The sequence below is a fragment of the Drosophila erecta genome, unplaced genomic scaffold (assembly GCF_003286155.1).
Source record: "Drosophila erecta strain 14021-0224.00,06,07 unplaced genomic scaffold, DereRS2 tig00000000-arrow-pilon, whole genome shotgun sequence".
Lineage (NCBI taxonomy): Eukaryota > Metazoa > Arthropoda > Insecta > Diptera > Drosophilidae > Drosophila > Drosophila erecta.
The window spans coordinates 24918086-24935652 of NW_020825194.1; the positions used below are offsets into that span (position 1 = coordinate 24918086).

General features: G+C 44.6%; 4 protein-coding genes across 5 annotated transcripts; 3 read left to right on the forward strand and 1 right to left on the reverse strand.

The window, feature by feature from the left end:
- Positions 1–1976: 1976 nt before the first annotated feature.
- Positions 1977–11979, forward strand: LOC6553284. The gene is made up of 7 exons (XM_026976109.1): positions 1977–2291; positions 2932–3398; positions 4381–5561; positions 7238–7509; positions 9735–10137; positions 10380–11279; positions 11341–11979. The coding sequence occupies exons 1-7, from the start codon at positions 2245–2247 to the stop codon at positions 11797–11799; spliced, it is 3729 nt and encodes a 1242-aa protein (XP_026831910.1). The 5' UTR covers positions 1977–2244; the 3' UTR covers positions 11800–11979.
- On the reverse strand, positions 6208–8577 carry LOC6553285 (esterase B1). The gene is made up of 3 exons (XM_001979167.3): positions 8408–8577; positions 7847–8313; positions 6208–7529 (listed from the first exon to the last, which is right to left on the reverse strand). The coding sequence occupies exons 1-3, from the start codon at positions 8452–8454 to the stop codon at positions 6343–6345; spliced, it is 1701 nt and encodes a 566-aa protein (XP_001979203.1). The 5' UTR covers positions 8455–8577; the 3' UTR covers positions 6208–6342.
- LOC6553283 (esterase B1) lies at positions 11919–14110 on the forward strand. Its single transcript, XM_001979165.3, has 5 exons — positions 11919–11954; positions 12115–12264; positions 12319–12595; positions 12653–12800; positions 12872–14110. Exons 2-5 carry the CDS (start codon positions 12242–12244, stop codon positions 14056–14058), a joined length of 1635 nt encoding a protein of 544 aa, XP_001979201.1. The 5' UTR covers positions 11919–11954; positions 12115–12241; the 3' UTR covers positions 14059–14110.
- A 278-nt stretch (positions 14111–14388) lies between these two features.
- On the forward strand, positions 14389–17127 carry LOC113563731 (esterase B1). Of its 2 annotated transcripts, none has more exons than XM_026975831.1 (5): positions 14389–14458; positions 14518–14791; positions 14945–15095; positions 15842–16575; positions 16637–17127. In XM_026975831.1, the coding sequence occupies exons 1-5, from the start codon at positions 14445–14447 to the stop codon at positions 17087–17089; spliced, it is 1626 nt and encodes a 541-aa protein (XP_026831632.1). In that variant the 5' UTR covers positions 14389–14444; the 3' UTR covers positions 17090–17127. The 2 variants fall into 2 exon arrangements, with proteins under 2 accessions (XP_026831632.1, XP_026831631.1); XM_026975830.1 differs by having other exon boundaries at positions 14391–14458; positions 14515–14791.
- The last annotated feature ends 440 nt before the right edge of the window (positions 17128–17567 follow it).

The window sequence follows — 17567 nt, forward strand, 5'->3', positions numbered from 1 at the left end:
TATTTATGCACTGCGGTGGGTCGCTATCGTTTTACGGACTTTGATTTTATGACTACTGCATATGTGCCATGTGTAAGCCAAGTTCCACACTTTTCCGCTTTTCATTTTGGCTGACAGCTGCTGCGCCACTTTCAATTAACCCTTTTGACATTGAATTCACTGCTGCTCCTGGTGGCTCACATCGGGATTAGAATGCTGGAAATTTAAGACCCCACTCCCGATTCCTGCGCCCGCCGAATGTCTCCGTGTAATTTAATAAGCTCCTCCATGTAACCAGCTCGCGAGCCCGACTTCACCTCTTCTTCCACTTCCCTTGGCTTAAGCCTATAATTTACAATGTTTCGGCTGGTCTTGACTTGGCATCCCCTCATTGGTTTCAGGGAGGGGCGGGAAAAAATTAGCATTTCTGTGCCGCTGCCTACGATTTTCGGTAAGCATTTTTTAACTGGAAATTAAAGTGCGCGCAAGTGTAATTAAGTAGCTGCTCAAATTAGACGAGCAATCCCTTTCTTGGCCATTTCTCAGCAGGCCAGTCGACTGTAAATGGGTTAAACTCTTGGGATTTATGACAATTTTTTAATTACTTGACGCAGCCGTCCGTCGCCCCTTGCTTTTTTGACTGCCTTATTAATCAAAATCGCTTGCGCGTAAATAAACTTTTTTCTATCACATTTCCCCTTGCTTGTGAAGGAAAATTTCGAGACGCATATGCAAATTCCATAACTTTACATGTTACTCCAACAAATTTCATGATAAAAGTTTCGCATTTTATGTTCATTGCGATTGTTCACAGCTTCTTTGAATTTGAATCGTGTGCGACAACGAATTCTTTGGCTTTGATTGGAAATCCGTGCAATATATTTCCCAAATAGGCGACAAAGTTCACAACAATTTACTTATGGAAAATTAGACAAGGAACCTAATGAGAATTGGAAATTGGTAACCTTCGTCTTGATCTTCTGAGAACGGGGAAAATTAAAGTCAGTAAAGGTAGCAGATGTAAAAACATTGATTTGTTATTTAATTAACTTAATACAGAGCTGCTTCATTAAAGATACACATAATGAGTTGGGTATTACATTTTTTTCATTTATTTAAATGGATATTTTACGCAATCCATATACAAATATGTAGCAATAAGAAATTCAGAGCTCTCATCTGGAAAAATCGTTGGTCGTTTTCTATGTTTGCCCTTTTCTAGGTAACCATGAAAGTACCCTTTTTGGAAAATGATATAGTGAAATGATATAGTCAAGGGAAAATGATATAGTGACTTTGAAATACTTCTTATAACAATCCGGCTATTAAAGAACTTTTTGTAGAAGCGAGAGACTGATTATTAGTACGGGTTTCAGATATAATTATTCGTATTTATAAATATAAAAGAACATACTCCTAGTTTAAATTAATTAATGAGTTTGCTTCAATATCAAAAAATTTTTTATATTTTGCTTAAAGCTAGCTTAAATGTAGTTTACAGAGATTAGATTTTAAAGGCATCTTAACAGCTGAAAAATTTAAATTATATTTAATATTACAATTTGTGGATTTAATATTTTAAAGCAGGGAAAAAGTGGTACAAAACCTTAAACAGACCTAGCTTTAATAATTACGTATCATGACTCTTTTTTTCCAATCAGAAGCTTGAGCTTTAACAGCGAGCGAGGAATGCAAGCAGTGCAAGCAGTTCATGTTAGCTGCGCGCGCAGCTATAATTCAAATGTCAGCATGATTGCTCAAAAACGAATCCATATTTTTCGCGCATTTTATTATGAAACCCATTACGGCGACAATTACTTGACCTATAACCCGCTGTCAGTGCACATGAACTGCGACTTTATATCACTTTCGAGAGCTCGCAGAGTGATCATTAAAAAGCAATTACACGGAAGACGCGAAACAGCTGTCTTCTGTGAGCAGCTCTGCCCTCGCCGCTTATCAGTCGCGATATTCAGCTCCAAGATTCTGCGCCATATGTTTCGGTGCAGCGGCGCAACCCATATTGCGATAAGGGGCAATCGTGATTAAAGCCACAACTGAATTGAGGCTGCTGTGGGCTCACTGGCAGTCGAACTGATGGATCGGATTGTTCGGTTCCATTGCACGATTCAGTTGTTCCTCGTCAATCGCGACCTGCGGAAGTGTTCATTGCTCTATCGTGCTCCATCGTATTGTAGTGCTGATTCTGACCCTTGAGTCTTACACTTAGTAGCTGTGAATACAATTGGAGTGGCGAGCGGATAGATGGAGATCCGAGTGGGAGTGGGCGATCTGCTGAAAATGGGCACCAAGTAAGTGATCACTTGGCAATTACAGTAAAAGCTCGCTTGGAGAGACCCCGTAGTGTTCCATACTACTCAATTGTATTCTAGTGCTCAGCTGAGCGCAGAGCTTAATCGTGATAAGTGATAAGGTTTATTGTGCCATGTATTAATCACAAATAGTTCACTGTTTTAACGCAGATTACTGAGTGGCAGTGCTGACATTTAGTTTTTTGACTTGAAAGACTTGAAAGATTGCCACCCAAACGCCAAATATGATAGGCAAGCAGGCTCTTTATTTTTAAAATATTCACTTCCGGTTCAAGGCTCTATAGCTTAAATGGCAGGATACCAAAGTAAAACTAACATCGAATAAGGAGCTCGAAATCGAGCTAAGGCTGTAGATATCAAAACGATTGCTGTTCCAAAATTGTTGACCGACATATCAGTTAACCAAATGAGCTTTTACTGTATTCAACGAGTACTTCTTCCGCTCTCACAATGATAAGATAAGAAAGCTCCAACTCAACTCCCAAAGACCTTAACGCATAATCAACCAGTTGTTTATGAAGAATATCATATTATAAATAATACATAACTAAATAAAAAGAGAAATACTATTTTGTTTTTTTAAATTACAGAAAATATCAAAACCTCTTTTTCCACACAGGCTCATTGGCCACAAGATCGTCCAGTACCGCCTAGGCACAAAGCAGACGAAGGTGGTCTGCACCAGGGATGGCCAGGTGCGCGGACATCGGCGAAGAACACTCTACGACGAGGAACTGTACTTCGCCTTCGAAGGAATCCCCTTCGCCCAGCCGCCGGTGGGGGAGCTGCGCTTCCGTGCCCCCCAGCCGCCACGCCCCTGGCTGGGGGTGCGGGACTGTACCTACCCGAGGGCCAAGCCCATGCAAAAGCACTTCGTGCTCAGCATCGTCGAAGGCAGCGAGGATTGCCTGTACCTAAACGTGTACTCCAAGCGCCTGAAGTCGGACAAGCCGCTGCCCGTGATCGTCTGGATTTATGGCGGTGGATTCCAGATCGGCGAGGCTGGTCGGGACTTCTACAGTCCAGACTACTTCATGCAGCAGGACGTCGTGGTTGTCACATTCAATTACAGGGTGGGCGCATTGGGTAAGCTTCCTAAGTTGTTTACTTTTTCGTTAGATGATGTGATTGCAACATTATACAGTGTTGGAACAAATAATAGAAACAAGAATCGCTCCTGCATGCAAAACAAAATTCCTAATTATGTACGAAGTGTGTGTGGATAAACACTAATATTAAGCCAATAATATAAAGATGAAAAAATATTTTTGTTCCTTATTGTGAAATATACTTATATATGCATTTAAAAAAATAATGATTGAAAAATATTACTTTCGTTCTGAGCACAAAATTTAAAATCAATGATTCAACCAACGTGTTTCTATTATTTTTTCAACCACTGTATATAACTAGATATAAAACATATATATTTAATATATATAATATTATGCTTGTATAAACGTATACTTCACTTGCCACATTCCAAGCTTAAATATTCATTAATTTATTAATATTAATGAATATATTTAATATATTGTTGAAAGTGAATAGCTCTGTTTAACGTTTGTTTTCTGGCTTGTGGAACCTTTTTTTCACAAGTTCAACACTGCTATGGAAAATATTAAAATATTAAATGTTAATTAGGAATCCAGGTTACTAAAAATCTTCCCTCTGCCTTGATGCTACTTACCTTCGGAGTAATCATCATGCGAATTACACGGTGCAATTCCCACCATGCAAACTCAATTTCAATCGGATTAATTGCCCACTACTGCCACCTCCAGTCATAAAATCAGCATTACTATTATTATTGCCGTTTAAGCTGCTATTAAACTGGAGAGAGAAAAGTAGGCGCTTTGATAATTATTACCTTAACGATCAATTAAAATGACTGTAAGCTGCTCTGTATCTAGCGATCCATAGATCAAAACTGGATTTATTATATCAAACTATGTATTTTTAAGTTACTATTGCTGGGGTATAAATTATAAAGCTGTTAACAAGCTGTTATTAAGCTGCTAACAAGCAATATAAAAGTCATAATTACTAACACACAACTTTGTTTCAGGCTTCCTCAGCCTCGCGGACCGCGACTTGGATGTGCCAGGAAACGCTGGTCTCAAGGACCAAGTGATGGCCCTGCGCTGGATCAGTCAGAACATAGCGCAGTTCAATGGAGACCCCCAAAACATAACGCTGATGGGCGAGAGTGCGGGCGCAGCCTCCGTCCACGCGATGATGACCACAGAGCAAACCCGAGGGCTGTTCCATAAGGCCATCATGCAATCGGGGTCCATGTTCTGCGAGTGGGCCAACGAGCCAAGTGGCAGGTGGGCATACCGCCTGGCCTGCCAGCTGGGATACTCGGGCAGTGAGAACGAGAAGGAGGTGTTTCGATTCCTCCAAAAAGCGCCCGCCTCCGAAATGGCCGCACAGGGAATTACGCTCGTCTCCCAAGAGGAACGGCGGGAGTACGTCCTGTTTCCCTTTACTCCCGTGGTGGAGCCCTATATCACCAGGGATTGCGTGTTGCCCCGTTGCCATAGGGACATGCTGCCGGGCGCTTGGGGGAATGACCTGCCGCTGATACTGGGGGGCAACTCCTTTGAGGGCCTCTTCGCCTACCAGAGCACCCTGCACGACGAGGAGCACATGCTGAGTGCCTTTGAGGTCCTAATTCCCCGCGAGGTCAGGGAAACGAGCACCCAGTCTCACCTCAAGGAGCTGCTGCGCCAGTTCAAGCTGGATAACTTCGAGGATGCCACTCGTGGGCGCATGGAGTTCAATGAGTGCCTGCATATACTGTCCATCAAACACTTCTGGCACGGCATCCATCGTACTGTACTGGCCCGCCTCAGCCACGCCCCCACTACGCCCACCTATCTGTACCGGTTCGACGTGGACTCGGCCCACTTTAACCACTTCCGGCAGGTGATGTGCGGAAAACACGTTCGCGGAGTCAGCCACGCCGACGATATTTCCTACCTCTTCTACCACATTCTGGCCAGCAAGGTGGAGAAGTCTTCGATGGAGTACCAGACCATTCAGAGACTGGTGGGCATGTGGGTGGCCTTCGCCCGGAACGACAATCCCAACTGTCCCCAGATCGGGCCGACCACGTGGGAAGCGCTGGAGGAGCAAGGTCCGCAGAGGTGCCTCAATATTGGAAAGCAACTGGAGTTCATTGTGCTGCCGGAGTCCAAGCAGAATCGGATTTGGGATAGACTCTACGATAGGCACGACCTGTTCTAGATGGGAGTAACCTTTGTAAATAAATTGCAGCTGGGTTTCCCACGACGAAATTGAAAATAATTGTAGTCAATTATTTAATTTAATTTTTTATGGTCGTCAAAGTAGCCTGCTTTAATTGGAAATGATAGTTGTTGGTAATAGTTGTTATTTGTATAAGCAAGCATTAGGAAAGTAAGTTTTAAAAAATATGTTTATGAAAATACGTTGCTTAATCTAGTTAAGTAAAACTGGTTTGCGTGATAGCAATAATCAAAATGCGAAAAACAAGTCGCCTTTGCCAGCTAGTTTTCCATCAAATGACCTCAAACTTGATCTTGGCAATGATTCAACCATGTTTTCGATTATAATGGGATTAAAGGCCAGTGGCAACTATGACATTGTTGTACAGAGTTATTTCCATGGTAAGCCTAACTTATTTTAAAACCGTATTTAAAAGAGGTTTGATTATGCCAATAAAAAATATAAGAAAGGAAGTCCCCACTCTCTAATTTATATTTACAAATAAGCACGACCGACAACCAAAAATACTTGCTTATCTATGAACACAAAAGTGCAAGATTTATAATTAGAAATTAGTTCGTGATTAAGTCTAGAAGTCTTCAAAGGCACTCTTTGTTATAATCAAAAACAATTTCAACATCTATACTGTTGCCAAAGCGATGGAGATACCTTACTATGTATAAGTATTTATTCATCATTAGGGCAAAGGAAAAAGTGGAATTTCGAAACGATATTAAATAATGTAAGTAAGTAAAGTACATTGATGAAGACTTGAGCACTAGAAGAGAGCCTCCCTGGGATAAAAAGTATCCCACACCGCCAGGCAGTCGGCCTCCGGCAATTCCCGCATTTCCAGATCGTGGCTGATGTTGAAGCACTGCTCCACGGCGTTTTCCATCGGCTGTACGGGTTCCCACTTGGCAGATCCGAGTTCCGGGCAATTCGGATCCCCGCTGGAGGCAAACGACGTCCACATGCCCACCATTCTCTCTATGGTCTTGTACTCCATCGACGACTTGGCCAGCTTGGAGGCTATGATGTTGTAGAACAGGTACGACAATTCATCCGCATGGGCTACTCCGCGAATCCGATCGCCGCACACCAATCGCCGGAATTGGTTGAAGTGCGGGGAGTCGAAGTCGAAACGGTAAAGATAGGTGGCGCTTTTGGGGGCATAGGACTGGCGGGCGAGAATGAAGCGATGCGTATCGTGCCAAATCTGGCGATGCGAATATATGTTTAGGGCCGCAAAGACCTCCATCGATTCCTGCATCTCGTTGTTGAAGTAGAGTTTCTTTAGTCGCCTGACGAGTAGATCCTGCCCTTCCAGACTGCTGGTGTCCCTGACCTCCCTTGGGAGGATGTTGTGAAAGTTTTTCAGGGCCCACGGGTCGTTTCTCACCAATTGGTAGGAAAACAAGCCCTCGAAGGAGTTTCCGCCGACAATAATGGGTATGGCGTTGCCCCACGCCTTGGACAACAGTTCCTTGTGCCTCTTGGGCACCACACAGTGGTCGGTTTCGTAAGGTTCCACCACGGGACCGAAGGCGAACAGTAGGAAGCTCCGCACCTCATCCCTACTGATAACGTCCTGATCAATGGCCGCTATCTGACGAGCGCTCACCTTGCTAAGAAAACTTAGTACATCCGCGTCCTTCTCGGCGCCCTTATAGCCCAGGTTCTGGGCCAACCGGAAGGCCCAGTTGTTGTCCGGACTTTCCGCCCATTCGCTGAGCGCACATCCCGACTGCATGATGGCCTTGTGGAAGAGACCACGTGTTTGCTCCGTGGTCATCATCACGTGGACTGAAGCGGATCCTGCACTTTCTCCCATCAGTGTGATGTTGTTGGGGTCGCCATTGAAGTGGGCGATGTTCTGGCTTATCCAACGCAGAGCCATTACTTGGTCCTTCAGACCCGCGTTTCCGGGAACATCCAGCCTCGGGTCCTTTAGACTGAGGAATCCTAAAAGGGACATTATGGCATTAGTTTTATATTAATTGACTGAATATTTACAAATTTCTTACTACTTTAGTTTGTTGAATCAATAATCGATTCCGACTTGCCACCTACTATAAATTTGTTTGTATACATTCTATACCTATTTAGTTAATGACATTTTTTCTTATTAATGCTGATAAAGATTATTACGCTGCTTAAGCACATATACTCGTACATGGTGGAAACACTACCTTCTATTCCCAGTTTATGTGAATGATGAACCCCTTATCAAAAATGGATTATTCCCCCATTTCCTATTCAGTCACATAGTTATTCCTCACCTAGTGCTGCCAACCTGTAGTTGATAGAGACGAATACCACTGACTGCTTCATGAAGTAGTCGGGACTGTAGACGTCCCTGGAGGCCTCGCCCTTTTGGAAACCACCGCCATAAATCCACACAATCACGGGCAGCGGTTTTTGCGACTCCAGGGCTTTGACATAAACGTTTAGGTGCAAACAGTCCTCACTGCCCTCGACGATTCCCAGCAGCATGTTCCTCTGCATCGGCTTGGACCGATTGGTAGTGCAGCTGAGCACTCCTTGCCAGGGATCCGGTGGCTGAGGAGCCCTGAACCGGAGGTCACCCACGGGCGGCTTGGCGTAGGGAATACCCTCGAAGGCGTAGTACGGCTCCTTATCATAGACCGTCTTCCGTTGGAGTCCGCGCACCTGTCCGTACTTGGTGTCCAAAACCACTGTGTGGCCCGTGGAGAGCCGGTACTGTTGCACCTTGTGGCCCACCAACCTGAGGAAGAGATTGGAACTAAGAACTTGGTCCGAAGCTAACGATTGCCAAAAATCACGACTCGTGACCCTTGGCCCTTGAGCTAATTACTCACTGCGCTCCCATCTTCAGCAGCTTGGGCCATCCCACTTGCATCTCCATGATTTTGTGTGTTTCTATTTGTTAGGATTATATTCCGGATCCACTTCGCTTGGAGGACCTCGCAGTGTTTCTGGTTCTGGCGAATATTCCCGTGCGACTGATCGAAGAAATACATGATAGCACCTTAAATCAGGAGAGACGGCGGAAACACTTGATTATACATTAATACATATAACTATATAACTATATCGCGGCACGATCTTTGTCGAGCACAGCTTAGGTCAGCAAAATAGGTCACTGTCTTGCTTCAAAGTATACGTAAAATGAAACACATCCTATTCGAATATAAATAGAATAGCGCGTTAGAAACTAATTTGTATTCATTAAAACCATTAAATACTAATAATATTCAACATATTTTTAAGTTGGGAAAATGCAATGTTGACCTCCAGTGTAAAAAGTAGTGCGCATTAATTATAAAGGGAATTTTACTTTTTAGCTATACATATGTACATTGGGAATATAGTTTTCGAATTACTTGTAATACAAAAAATATTAGGTATATTATTAAAAAACTAGTACAATTTTCATTGGAACCAGTTACTAATTTAAGCAACATATTTGTAATATTTTACAAACACGGAATTCTTAAGAAAAACTTATCACGTTTATTAAAGTAAAAACAAAAAAAGCTTAACAAATATACTTTTACATATTAGGTGTTAGCACGGTTGTAATATTTTTACTTCTTAGCGGATGTATTCTGTATTTTGTAAATCGTTTTTGGAACGTTTTTAAAAACTAGAAGAGGTACATTTATTTCGACAAACGTATGCATTTATTTCTGGCTCGTTCGTGCTGTTGAAAACAAATATTCAAAAATGTATTAGACGCATGAATATTTCTTGAGGTAGGATTTGTGGTTTATTTAGGAATTCGATTGTCCTACACCAAATTCTCAACTGATCTTATGCAGCGTTTTCGATCGAATCGGCAGAACTGCAACTTCTAATGCTAAATTGCGTATAATGAAAATGTGAATAAGCTCGAGTTGATCAGGTAGGGAAAACACTGTCTAAAAAGATAATAACTTATAGCATTAAATAACAGAATTGTACATGCATCACTATGTGGTACGCGACTGTGACTGCTAGCATATCTCGCTGTTAAGAACAGAGCTGCTTCTGTTGATCGCTGAAGACGCTCTCCTTCTGTTATTGCGCAGTCAGCTGACTGCGACATTAAGCTTTTCAAACACAGTGCCACAAAGCTACAAAGCAAACTGAAAATCAGCTGTCTCGAATTTCTCCGATTTAATTTCATTTGTTGCGCGACAAAAGGGCCCTAAATGTTCTTCCGCTGCAAGATAAAAGGTTGCTAGCGCGAAGCCAGCACTTAGCAGTCGAGCATGGAGAGGTAAGGTCGCAGCAGCAGCGCGCACTCCGCGGCAGCGAACTAAGTTTTCCCGAATCCTCCAGCTTGCAGGTGAACACGACCAGCGGACCGGTGCGCGGAAAACTGTGCACAGCTGTGTACGGCGATGAGTACGTCAGCTTCGAGCGGATCCCGTACGCGCAGCCGCCGGTGGGCCCGCTCCGCTTCAGGGCCCCCGTGCCCGTGGCGCCCTGGAGCCAGCCCCTGGACTGCACCCAGCCCGGCCAGAAGCCGCTCCAGTTCAACCACTACTCCCAGCAGCTGGAGGGCGTCGAGGATTGCCTGTATCTGAATGTCTTCGCGAAGGAGGTACCTCTGCGGGATCGCTAAGTATTCCCTCTTCAAGGCCACAGCTTACTTGGGCTCAGAGCCAATAGCATTGATAGCAGCAGGCGCTTTTCCAGCCCATGAAATTGTATTGTATAACCATTTGAAGTTCAGTTCATATAATACTTCTTCAATGAAGTTTTTACTGCGAGACTAGGGCCTTTCTTGTATATCGACACATAACCCAATCCACCGTTCCTAATCCTTTAATACCTTCGATACAGCTGGACTCCCCCAGGCCTCTACCGCTGATTGTGTTCTTCTTTGGAGGTGGCTTCGAAAAGGGCGACCCCACCAAGGAGCTGCATAGTCCTGACTACTTCATGATGCGCGATGTGGTCGTAGTCACGGTCTCGTATCGCGTGGGTCCCCTGGGATTCCTGAGCCTGAAGGATCCTGCCGTTGGAGTGCCCGGAAATGCAGGCCTGAAGGATCAGCTGCTGGCCATGCAATGGATCAAGGAAAACGCAGAAAGATTTAATGGCGATCCCAAGAACGTGACCGCTTTCGGTGAGAGCGCCGGAGCCGCTTCAGTGCATTACTTGATGCTGAATCCCAAGGCTGAGGGTCTGTTCCAGAAGGCCATTTTGCAATCGGGCAATGTGCTCTGCTCCTGGGCCCGCTGCTCCATCCAGAATCTGCCCCATCGGTTAGCGGTCAACCTGGGTATGGAAAGTGCCGAGCATGTAACCGACGCCATGGTTTTGGACTTCCTGCAGAAGCTGCCGGGAGAGAAACTCGTTCGACCATATCTACTCAGCGCAGAGGAGCACCTGGACGACTGCGTCTTTCAGTTTGGACCTATGGTGGAGCCCTATAAGACGGAGCACTGCGCGCTGCCCAAGCATCCGCAGGAGCTGCTAGACAAGGCCTGGGGCAACAGGATTCCGGTGCTGATGAGCGGCACTTCCTTCGAGGGTTTGCTGATGTACGCCCGGGTCCAGATGGCGCCGTACTTGCTGACCAGCCTGAAAAAGGAACCAGAGCACATGCTGCCACTGGATGTCAAGCGGAATCTGCCCCAGGCGCTGGCTCGGCATCTGGGCCAGCGACTGCAGGAGACCCACTTCGGCGGAAGCGACCCTTCTTCCATGTCGCCAGACTCCCTAAAAGCGTACTGCGAGGTGAGATGGATAAGTTCTTTACATCTTGTGATTTGATAGATTGTTCGATAACTTCTTTCAGTATGCCAGCTATAAGGTGTTTTGGCATCCCATTCTAAAAACGCTGAGATCCCGCGTGAACAGCTCCAGTGCATCCACATATCTTTATCGATTCGACTTCGACTCTCCCACGTTCAATCACCAGCGATTGAAGTACTGCGGGAACCAGTTGCGGGGCGTAGCCCACGTGGACGATCACTCGTACCTGTGGTATGGAGCCTTCTCCTGGAAGCTGGACAAGCACACACCCGAGTTCCTCACAATCGAGAGGATGATTGACATGCTGACAAGCTTCGCGAGGACATCGAATCCTAACTGCAAGCTCATCCAGGATCAGCTGCCTCGTGCCAAGGAATGGAAGCCCCTGAACAGCAAATCAGCTTTGGAGTGCCTCAACATCTCTGAGAACATCAAGCTGATGGAGCTGCCGGAGCTGCAGAAGCTGCGGGTCTGGGAAAGTGTCTGCCAATCAACGGACTAGCCCAGAGTATTAAATTTCCTTGCCAAATTTGTAGCCGATATCAAACAATTGCCGAGTTTCTACAACACAAATTTCATTTGGAACTATATTGTATAAAGTACCCATACGTTATGGGGGCAACAAGTATTTGTTGACAACCAGTCAAATCGATAATGGTAAAGGCCTGGCGCACAAAACCAATTTTATGACTTGTTGCTTTCTTCCCAGATTCATTTTTTACTTTCCCAGAAGCCCATCTGCATCCGAATCTTGAATGTGAGCCATTCAAGATAGCCTACTTTATAATTCAATTTCTGTCCCCTTGTTTATGTGCAGCAAACTTACCCCTGTTTGAGATACGAGCCGATCCGAGTATATTTAGGTTGATAAGCCGCGGCTATCGATAGAGGTGCTCATTGCTTAATAGTAAGTGAAGCCAGTCAAAGCCAGAGGCGGACGAGAGATGTCGGAGATGTCGGACGACTAGTAGGAGCACTCATTGAAATCCAACGGAAATTTGTTAATTATAGTTTTATTTAGCATTGACGTTGCACCCGTGGTGCAGACCACACATGGAAAGGTTCGGGGAACCCTGCTTAAATCCCTGTATGACGAACAGTTCTACGCGTTTGATGGCATCCCCTACGCGGTTCCTCCGCTGGGATCTCTTCGTTACAAGGAGCCCCATGACCTCAAACCATGGCACGGGATTCGCGATTGCTCCAAGCCGCTAAGCAAGTGCCTGCAACTGAGCACACTAACCAAGCTGGTAGAGGGCTCCGAGGATTGCCTCTACCTGAACATATCAGTAAAAACTGTGAGTCTTGTACTTTCTGGAACTGAAGCCCAAACACCAATCATTTGTTCATTTCAGCTAAACGGTGATCCCATGCCTGTGATGGTCTACATCCATGGAGGCTCCTTTAAAGGCGGAGATTCTTCAAGGCGTGCCTGGGGTCCCGACTATTTTATGAAAGAAAACGTTGTGTACATAAGCATTGGCCATCGACTGGGACCCTTAGGTGATCTTTAATAGAGCTAAAACAATTGGCATTCGATAACATTGCATCTATTTCATGCAATCCTTTCACAGGCTACCTCAGTCTTAAGGATCCCGATCTTGAAGTTCCCGGCAATGCTGGATTGAAGGACATAATCCTGGCCCTCCGTTGGATCAGGGCAAACGCGGCCAACTTCAATGCGGACCCTGAGAGAATCACCATCTTTGGTCACAGCTCCGGCAGCATAACCGTTCAGCTGTTGCTGGCAAGTCCGCAATCAGAAGGCCTTTTCCATAGGGCCATACTTTTGGCAGGAATTTCAATGGAGCTGAATCGGCTACCTGAAATGGAGTACCGTCTGGCCAAGTATTTGGGCTACGAGGGCGATAATGTCGATAGCCAGGTCTTGGCGTTCCTTTTGAAGGCAGATCCCGAACTGGTCGTCTCCGCGGACCTTTTCACTCCACTGGAAAAGAGCAAGGGTCACAGCATGCCCTTCAGACCCAGCATCGAAAGCTACGCCACTCCCAATGCAGTGCTCCTTGCCGAGCCCGTTGACCTCCAACGAACTTCGTGGAGCAATCGCATTCCCATCATCTTGGGCGCCAACAGTGGCGAGGGCTTGACTATTTTCAACTTCCTAAAGATGAACCCTACGTGGCTGAAGAACGTTCAATGCAACCCGGAGCGGGTACTGCCTTGGACCCTGAGAAACCGTTGTGATCCTGGACAGCGGCGCCAACTGGGCCAAGCACTGATCCATCACTTCTGTCAGGCGCACGGCCACGAGTTGACTATAGATCACACTAACGGATTGGTGGAGCTCTTCACCCACAGCTTTGTGCATGCAATGCACCGACTAATCCAATCCAGACTCACTTACGGCCAGGCGCCCACTTACCTTTATCGATTTGACTTCGACTCGCCGGACTTTAATTTCTACCGCATTCGCTTCATGGGAAAAGACCAGAGGGGAGTTGGACATGTGGACGAGCTGGGGTACATTTTCAAGCTTCCAGCCACCTTCAAATTGGACAGGACTCGACCAGAGTTCACAGCCATTCGCCGATTGGTGGCCATGTTTGTGCACTTCGCCGCCACCGCGGATCCAAATGCTCCGCTCACCAGATCTCTAGTGGATTGGCAACCCGTAGCCCGATTCGGAAGTCGAATGCTCCTTAATATAAGCGAGGACCTAAAATTTATTCCGCAGCCAGAAATGCCGAAGCTAAAGCTTTTCGATCGTCTTTTTGAAATGGCTGGAGTACCTTTATTTTAAGAACCCTATCTTTTCCATCTGTATTAAAGTCGAAATATAAAAAAGTTTATTCATTAGAAATAAACAGGTATATTGTTTGAATTGTCCACAACCATAGTTAAAGGCTCAAAGGCCATTATGTACATTTTCAAAGCTGTAACGATTTAAGCTTATGCCGTAAATTTATTTTTATTACTTTTAAACTTTGCCTTTGACAATTCACACAGTTGAAAGATAAGGTGCGTCGCAAATTTTACCACATAGGTGTGAAAGCTCGATCACCAGACAATGTTTTGGCCCCCAGTGTGGGGCTTGAACTTTTCGCGTTGCTTTGGCGTTGGATTAGCAAGCTCATTAGTACAAAGTACATTGGAGTGTCGACACCCACCGCGCACGCATGACCCTTAATGATGTCCGAAAGGTGAGTTCTTGAAAACCGGAATCGCCCAGAATTTTATCTATGGAGCTTGGTTACAGCAGCCTGGAAACTTGCGAACTTACCCTGCCCGTGGGTCAAATTAGGGGCGTTAAGCGCCTTAGTCTCTATGACGACCCCTACTTCAGCTTCGAAAAGATCCCCTTTGCGAAGCCCCCGCTGGGAGAGCTGAGATTCAGGGCTCCAGTGCCTGCGGATCCGTGGAGCGGAGTTCTGGATTGCTCCCACTACGCAGAGAAGCCAACCCAGAGGAGTTTGCTGACTCGCGTTATCGAAGGCGGCGAGGATTGTCTGTATCTGAACGTCTATGCCAAACAGGTTAGTGTACTGCGGGCTATTTGGGCCATCATAATGTATGTATTATAGATTTTTAAAATCAATTTACGATTGTGCACATATATGTATACCCCCCATAGCTGAAGTCGTTGCCGCAATCGATTATAATGACTGATAGCCGATTTATTTTTGCAGTTGAAGAGTGACAAGCCTTTGCCGGTAATGGTATACATTTTTGGCGGGGCTTTCACCATAGGCGAGGCAACCCGTGAATTGTACGGCCCGGACTATTTTATGGCCAAAGATGTTGTTCTTGTGACGCTTAACTATCGCGTGGATTGTTTGGGTGAGTAAGCTGAATCTGATAGCAATTATCTTATCAATCAAAACAGTTGTTTGGTGCGCCTGTTTTTGTAATCTATGGATTTAAAATGACCGTCTACTTTTACTGGAAATATAACTATTTATACCAGCTACAGAATAAAAGACTATACTATATTCCTAAAAAAATGAAACTGACAGAAAGAGGCGTTTCTAACACAATAAATTATATACATATATTATCCGTCTGTCTGATATTTTATTTATGATATGTAAGCTTTAGTTTAGCCAAACCTTATTAACCACTAAAGATAGAGACTTGTGTTTTTGCCACTTTCCCTCGATTTCTATAAGGAAATCAGGCATTTCTTCACATTTGTGTTGATAACGATACGAACAATTTATTTATAAGTTAAAAGCGGCAAACTCATAAGATATAACAAATCAAAGCACCTCCGGACGAGGTAAAAATCAACTGACGATCATAACTGACGAACATAAAAGTTATAATATTAACTTTTGTGATGGAAAATAATTTTTCACTTTTAAACATACTATATCAAGATGTGGATTTGTTTTATATATTTTTATTTAAGTTTTAACATAAAACAAAATAAATGTATTTATTAAAACTAAAAATCACTCTACTCGAAAATTCAATTTCTACACATTTCATTGGAAGTCAATTAAGTGAATGGTAGAAATGCACACTCACATTTGTTAAACAAATTTAAAGTAAATCTTTTTATTCTATTGCCCTATTTCCTAAAGGATTCCTCTCCCTCCAGGATCCGAGTCTGCAAGTTCCCGGAAACGCAGGCCTTAAGGACCAAGTGCTAGCTCTTAAGTGGGTCAAGCAGTACATTTCCAACTTCAATGGCGATGATAGTAATATAACGGTATTTGGAGAGAGCGCCGGCGGATGTTCCACCCACCTTATGATGTGTACGAAGCAGACCAGGGGACTCTTCCACAAAGCCATTCCCATGTCGGGAACGGTCCACAACTACTGGTCCCTCAACCCGGCCGAAGACTTTGCCTTCCGCCTGGCTCAGCAGAATGGTTTCACTGGCGAAAATAACGACGCCAAGGTACTGGAATATCTCCGCGGAGTTCTGGCTAGGGATTTAGTGAACCATAATTTGATAACACCCGAGCACCGAAGAAATGGTCTGCTCTTCGCCTTCGGACCCACAGTGGAGGCGTATGTGGGTGAGGATTGCGTGGTGCCCAAGCCGCCAGTGGAGATGGCCCGGGATGCGTGGTCCAACGATTTGCCCGTCATGCTGGGTGGAACTTCCTTCGAGGGCCTGTTCATGTATCCAGCCGTTTCGGCCAATCTCAAGGCATTGGATGAGCTAAGCAAGGATCCACTTAGGCTGGTGCCAGTTGATGTGCGCAGGGTTAGCAGCGAGGAAGACAATCTGGAGTACAGTCAGCGCCTGATCAAAGCCTACTTCGGAGATGCACCGCCCAGCTCAGGACTGTTTATGAATATGCTCGATGTATGTAAAAGACATGTTTTATAAGACTTTCTTATCAAAAATATTATATTTACTTTCTTAGCTGTATTCCTACAAAGTATTTTGGCACGGCTTTAATCGCACCTTGAACGCAAGACTTACCTATGCAAAGGCACCCACATATTACTATCGGTTCGACTTCGATTCGCCGAGCTTCAACTTCTACCGGACTAAATTCTGTGGAGATCACATTAAAACTGGGGTGGCCCATGCTGATGACCTGAGCTATTTGTTCCGGAACGTGGGCTCTTGGAAACTGGAGAAGACATCTGCGGAATACCGCACCATCGAAAGGATGATTGGCATTTGGACGGCATTCGCTGCGACCTCCAATCCTAATTGTCCTGAGATTGGCCATTTGGACTGGCGACCATCTACAAAGGATGATCCCAAGCGAGTTGTTAACATCAGCAGCGAGGTCAATATAATAGATTTGCCCGAGTATGAAAAACTTCAGATTTGGGATAGCTTGTATAAGCCAAATCAATTGATCTGAGCATACAAATAAATTTTTCCGTATATATGTTCAGAAAAGTACAGTTTTTTATACCTCGCTAAGATAAAATTAAGTTGCATTTATTTACCATTTAGGATTTCTATGATAATATTTTTCGATCTTGCCAAGTCCTGTTCCTATGAACATGGAGATATCGGGAACTAAAAGAACTCAAACAATGAAATTAGGCATGCTGCTAACAATTTTAAGCAAGATAGAATGCTATAGTCGAGTTCCTCGACTATCAGATACCCGTTACTAAGATAACGTTAGTGCGAAAGAGAAATTTCATAATTTTCTGGAATATCGAATACTTTTTTTGGCAAATCGATAGAAAATTACAAAACTAATAAAAAAAATATCCAAATATTTTTCAAAAATGTGGGCGTGGTTGGACGGTGGAGTGGGCGTTGAAAAAAGTTTTTCGGCAATCGATAAAAATTTATATGACTAAATAAAAACGCTACGAGTAAGGCGT

Bases quoted from the DNA above. Each gene is read 5' to 3' on its own strand.
- LOC6553284 (XM_026976109.1), top strand. From the start codon at position 2,245: ATGGAGATCCGAGTGGGAGTGGGCGATCTGCTGAAAATGGGCACCAA. The intron at 3,399-4,380 runs GTAAGCTTCCTA...ACTTTGTTTCAG, and splicing joins TTACAGGGTGGGCGCATTGG to GCTTCCTCAGCCTCGCGGAC. The intron at 10,138-10,379 runs GTACCTCTGCGG...CCTTCGATACAG, and splicing joins TGAATGTCTTCGCGAAGGAG to CTGGACTCCCCCAGGCCTCT.
- LOC113563731 (XM_026975830.1), top strand. The intron at 15,096-15,841 runs GTGAGTAAGCTG...TATTTCCTAAAG, and splicing joins CTATCGCGTGGATTGTTTGG to GATTCCTCTCCCTCCAGGAT. The intron at 16,576-16,636 runs GTATGTAAAAGA...TTACTTTCTTAG, and splicing joins TGTTTATGAATATGCTCGAT to CTGTATTCCTACAAAGTATT.
- LOC6553285 (XM_001979167.3), bottom strand. From the start codon at position 8,454: ATGGAGATGCAAGTGGGATGGCCCAAGCTGCTGAAGATGGGAGCGCA. The intron at 8,314-8,407 runs GTGAGTAATTAG...TCTCTTCCTCAG, and splicing joins CTGCTGAAGATGGGAGCGCA to GTTGGTGGGCCACAAGGTGC. The intron at 7,530-7,846 runs GTGAGGAATAAC...TGTCCCTTTTAG, and splicing joins CTACAGGTTGGCAGCACTAG to GATTCCTCAGTCTAAAGGAC.
- LOC6553283 (XM_001979165.3), top strand. From the start codon at position 12,242: ATGTCGGAGATGTCGGACGACTA. The intron at 12,265-12,318 runs GTAGGAGCACTC...AGTTTTATTTAG, and splicing joins TCGGAGATGTCGGACGACTA to CATTGACGTTGCACCCGTGG. The intron at 12,596-12,652 runs GTGAGTCTTGTA...TGTTCATTTCAG, and splicing joins TGAACATATCAGTAAAAACT to CTAAACGGTGATCCCATGCC.